Source organism: Chrysochloris asiatica, unplaced genomic scaffold, assembly GCF_000296735.1.
Source record: "Chrysochloris asiatica unplaced genomic scaffold, ChrAsi1.0 scaffold00015, whole genome shotgun sequence".
Taxonomy (NCBI): domain Eukaryota; kingdom Metazoa; phylum Chordata; class Mammalia; order Afrosoricida; family Chrysochloridae; genus Chrysochloris; species Chrysochloris asiatica.
The window spans coordinates 14,157,977-14,163,255 of NW_006408533.1; the positions used below are offsets into that span (position 1 = coordinate 14,157,977).

General features: G+C 37.5%; 1 protein-coding gene across 1 annotated transcript in view; it reads right to left on the reverse strand.

The window, feature by feature from the left end:
- Window positions 1–5,279, reverse strand: part of CCDC178 (coiled-coil domain containing 178) — a 585,948-nt gene that overhangs the window by 522,029 nt on the left and 58,640 nt on the right. The window contains exon 8 of the mRNA XM_006835132.1: window positions 1,715–1,868. Within this exon, the coding sequence (XP_006835195.1) occupies window positions 1,715–1,868 (154 nt within the window). The remainder of the gene's footprint in view (window positions 1–1,714; window positions 1,869–5,279) is intronic.

A 5,279-nucleotide genomic window follows, 5' to 3' on the forward strand; every position in this document is an offset into this window, starting at 1 on the left:
AAAAAAAAAAAAAAACTTTTTCTTTTTTGATAAAGGAAACAAGGGTAAATTGCTACAATTCAATTTGATGAACCTGACCTATACCCTGACCTATACTCAGAGAGGCAGTTACTCTAAATACCAGCAGAGAGGGAAGGAGTCTTCACATCAAGTATCAATGCTATCCCTTCTGTACACATGGTAGATAGGGACAGGCAACTTAGACATTGGCTACCTAAAATGATAAACGCACAAAGTAACTGGCTTATGAGGTTTCTAGAAGTTTAGTTTAAGAGTATGGGGGGAAAGAAAGAGTTCCAACTGAATCGTTTTCGTCTTGTCTAGATGGGTCTGGTGAAAAGAGATGAGGATAAGACTCCTACGACTCAATAGTGAATAATTGTTATCATGACTAATTGTGACTGTCACAACTGTAAAGGTAAAAGTTTTGTAACAAAAACAGGGGAGTGGTTAATCTTACAGTCCAGAAACAGAGAACCCTAGGACCATCAAGGGAGGAGCCCACAAGCAGAATGCAGTACCTTATCCAGAGAAACAGCTACTTCAGAGACAGAGGCAGAGATGGGATCATTAAGAGGGGGAGTGGCTGAGGACTCTAGATTTATGGGAAGAGAGGGACTAAGAGGTGGTGGCCAGGAGGCAGACTTGCAGAATGTGCCCTTTGGAGATGTAAATTATTATATATGACTGAGTGTCTTTGTTGTGTTTTTGTTGTTGTTGTTGTTTGTAAAAGCTAAAGTAGATAGAGAGAAATACTGTTAACTGATGGTACATGGTGGGGGTTATAATCATTGTAATGAAACAAGGTGTATGATTTGTTGAATGTAAAACTGATGATCTGCTCTGTAAACTTTCACTCAATCCACAATAAAAACCTTTTTAAAAAATCATGATGAGATACAATTAAAAGAGACTTATAATAAAAAGTGGCAAAAGAACATCTTCCAGTGAAGATAGAGAATAAAAATTGGAATAGGGATGTGTATATTATTTATTTTTCCTATTCTATTGTTAGTATTTTGTTATTTCCAGTTACTGTTCTTTCCTTTTACTAGAGTTATTGTTAGAAGAGGAAAACAGGTGGGATGATGCATAAGGGAAGGTCAGAGAGAGCTGAAGAACTAAAAGGACTCACCCCACCAATGATGGCTTTAAAGATGAAGGTAGCCTTAATCCAGGAATGTAGGCAGCCTTTTGGACCCTGCACACAGGGACCCTGTATAAGGGGTCCAAGGAGTGGCTAGTGGGTTTGAACTTCCAAGCTTCTGGTTAGCAGCCCTGTGCTTATCCAACCACACCACACCAGGACTTTCCAACCTCTTCCCTTCATCTGACAAGGAAACAAGACCTCAGTTCTATAACTGCTAGCAACTGAATCCTTCTAGTAACCTAAATGAATGTGAAAGCAGATTTATTCCCAAAATCTCTGGAAGAAATGCATGTCTACTGATAACTTGAATTTGGTCTTCTGAGACCTGGAGCAAAGAAACCAGCTGATCCACGCTGATCCCTGACTTCTCGCCTAGAGGATCTTTGAAATAATAAATAGATGTTAAGTGGCTAAATTTGTGCTAATTTATTATGATAGCAATAGAAAAGTAATGAAACAGAAAAGTGGCTGTTATTTAATTATTAAAGGACAAAAAGATTTCATATTCAGGGCTTATAGCTAAAATCAATTACTTTTTATTCTTGAATATGGCAAAATCCTTACCTTTCTTGATAAAGCAGCTAACTCATTTGTCATTGACTTTGTTTCCTTTAATACTTCAGTTACGGCCTCTTCACTCTCCTCAATATTGTTGTTAATATTATGTATAGATGTTTCATAGTGATGATATAGGTTATCAACTTTATCTATCTCTTTCCTAAGAGAAAAGCACAGTTGATATTTCCAAATTGAAAGGAAAACTAAATTTAAATAATCATATTCAAATTCATTCCTAACTTAAAAATAGGAATCTATGGAATTTATTTATCCCTAAAATTACTCCCATTTCAGAGCAGCTCCCCACTTTCTGCAAATTATTTGGAGTCCCTGGGAAGCACAAACAATGATAGATCATTAGCAAAAAGGTTCATGGTTCAAACCGACCCAGAGCTGACAGACTTTATTAACTCCTAAAATCTTGAACCACCACTCATCTCTCAGTTTGTCGTACTGTGGTGGCTTGTGATTCTGGAAGCTATGCTATGAATATTTTCAATACCAGCAGTGTCTCCCATGGTGGACAGGTTTCAGATGAAGACAGATTAGGAAGACGGACTGACAAACTACTTTCAAATGTTTAGTCACTGAAAACTTATAAATAGCAGAGAAACACTGTCAGAAATAGTGCAGGAAAATGAGCTCCTCAGGTTGTAAGGCACTCAAAGTATGACTGGGAAAGAGCTGCCTCCTCAAAGTAGAGTTGACCGTGATGACACAAATGGAATAAAGCTTGTGGTAGTAAAGCCCTGGGGACCTTCATTTGCTGATGGGGCACAACTCAAAATGAAGAGAAACAGTTATAAACATCCATTAATAATTGGAACGTGGAATGTACATAGTAAGAATCTAGGAAAACTGGAAATTTCAAAGATGAAATGGATCACATAAACATTGATATCTTAGACATTAATGAACAGAAATGGACGGTTTTGGGTCATTTTGAATCTGACAACCACATAGTTTACTATAGTGGGAACGACAAATTGAAGAGGAATGGTGTTGCATTCATCATCAAAAAGAACATATACAGATCAGTCATGAGGTACAACACTGTCTGTGATGGGATAATATCCATGCACCTACAGGGAAGACCAGTTAATACCAATATTGTACAAATTTACACATCAAACACTAAAGCCAGTGAGGATGAAATAGAAGAATTCTATCAACTTCTTCGATCTGAAATTGATCAAACATGCATTAAAGATATATTAATCATTACTGGTGATTGGAATGTAAAGGTTGGAAACAAAGAGGAAGGATCAGTACTTTCAAAATATGGCCTTGGTGATAGAAATGATGCTGGAGATCGTATGACAAAATTCTGTAAAATCAATTATTTGTTCATTTCAAATACACATTTGTTCATTTTTTAACACAGCATGAGCCAGCTATACACATGGACCTCAGCAGATGGAATACATAGAAATCAAATTGACTACATCTGTGGAAAGAGAAGGTGGAAAAGCTCCATATCATCAGCCAAAACAAGATCAGGGGCAGATTGTGGAGCAGACCATCAGTTGCTCATATGCAAATCCAAACTGAAGCTGAAGAAAATGAAAACAAGTCCATGAGAGCCAAAATATGGCCTTGAATATATCCCACCTGAAGTTAGAGACCATCTGAAGAAGAGATTTGATACATTAGACAAAAACCGAAGACCAGAAGAGTTGTGGGATGACAACAAGAACATCATATAGGAAGAAAGCAAAAAGTCATTAAGAAGACAAGAAAGAAGAAAAAGATGAAAATCGATGTCAGAAGAGACTAAAACTAGCTCTCCAGTGTAAGGATGCTAAAGCAAATGGAAGAAATGAGGAGGTACAAAGGCTGAACAGGAAATTTCAAAGGTCAGCATGAGAAGATAAAGTCAAGTATTATAATGAAATATGCAAAGATCTGGAGTCAGAAAACCAAAAGGTAACAACATGCGCAGCATTTCTCAAACTGAAGGAAAGATTTCTGGGCAAATAATTAAATGATGCAGAAAAGTATAAAAAAGAAGATGGAAGGAATACACAGTCACTGTACCAAAAAGAAATAGTCGATGTTCAATCATTTCAAGAGATAGCATATATCAAGATAATATAACTTGGTATCAAGATATATATCAAGAGCCAATGATACTGAAGGAAGAAGTCCAAGGTGCATTGAAGGAATTGGCAAAGAACAAGGTACCAGGAATTGATGGAATACAAATTGAAATATTTAAACAAAGTGTGGCAGCACTGGAGGCACTCACTTATCTATGCCAAGAAATTTGGAAGACAACTATCTGGCCAACTGATTGAAAGAGATCCGTATTTGTGCCCATTCCAAAGAGAGGTGACCCAACAGCATGTGAAAATCATCGGACAATATCTTTGATATCTCATGTGAGTAAAGTTTTACTAAAGGTAATACAGACACTACTGCAAGCTTACATCGACAGAGAACTTCCAGAGGTTCAAGCCAGATTCAGAAGTGGATGTGGAACAAGGGATATCATTGCTGATGTTCGTTGGATCTTGGCTGAAAGCAGAGACTACCAGAAAGATGGTTACCTGTGCTTTATTGACTACGCAAAGGTCTTCGATTGCATAGATCATGACAAGCTATGGACAACATTGTAAAGTATGAGTATTCCGGAACAGTTAATCGTGCTCTTGAGAAACCTGTACATAGACCAAGAGGCAGTTGTTTGAACAGAACATGGGAACACTGAATGGTTTAAAATTAAGGAAGATGTGTGACAGGGTTGCATTCTTTCACCATACTTATTCAACCTGTATGTTGAGCAAATAATTTGAGAAGCTGGGTTATGTGAAGAAAAACGTGGCATCAGGATTGGAGGAAGATTCATTAACAACCTGTGCTATGCAGATGATACAACCTTGCTTGCTAAAAGTGAAGAAGACTTAAAATCTTTACTGATGAAGATCAAAAACCATAGCTTTCAGTATGGATTACATCTCAATGAAAAGATAACAAGAATCCTCACCACTGGACCAATAAACAACATTGTTATTAATAGAGAAAAGGTTGAAGTTGTCAAAGACTTCATTTTTCTCGGATCAACCATCAACACTCATGGAAGCAGCAGTCAAGAAATCAAACGATGTATTGCATTGGACAAATCTGCTGTACAAGACCTTTTTAGAGTATTGAAGAACAAAGATTTGTTTGAGGACTAAGGTATGCCTGACCCAACGATGGTATTTTCATATGCATGCGAAAGTTGGACAGTGAATAAGGAAGATCATAGAAGAATTGATGCATTGTATTATGGTGTTGGAGGAGAACATTGAAAGTACCATGGGCTACCAAAAGTACAAAAAGATATGTTTGATGAGGAGGGTCAGAGAAAAAGAGGAAGACTCCAGCGATATGGATTGGCAACATGAATGGTCTCGAGCGTGGCAACAATTGTCAGGTTGGTCCAGAACTGGGCAGTGTTTTGTTCCGTTGTGCACAGGGTCACTATAAGTAGATACCATCTCGATGGCACCTAACAATAACAACAAAGTCTTGAAAATCCTATGAAAGAGTTCTATCTCACATACATGGGGTTGTCATGAATTGGAAT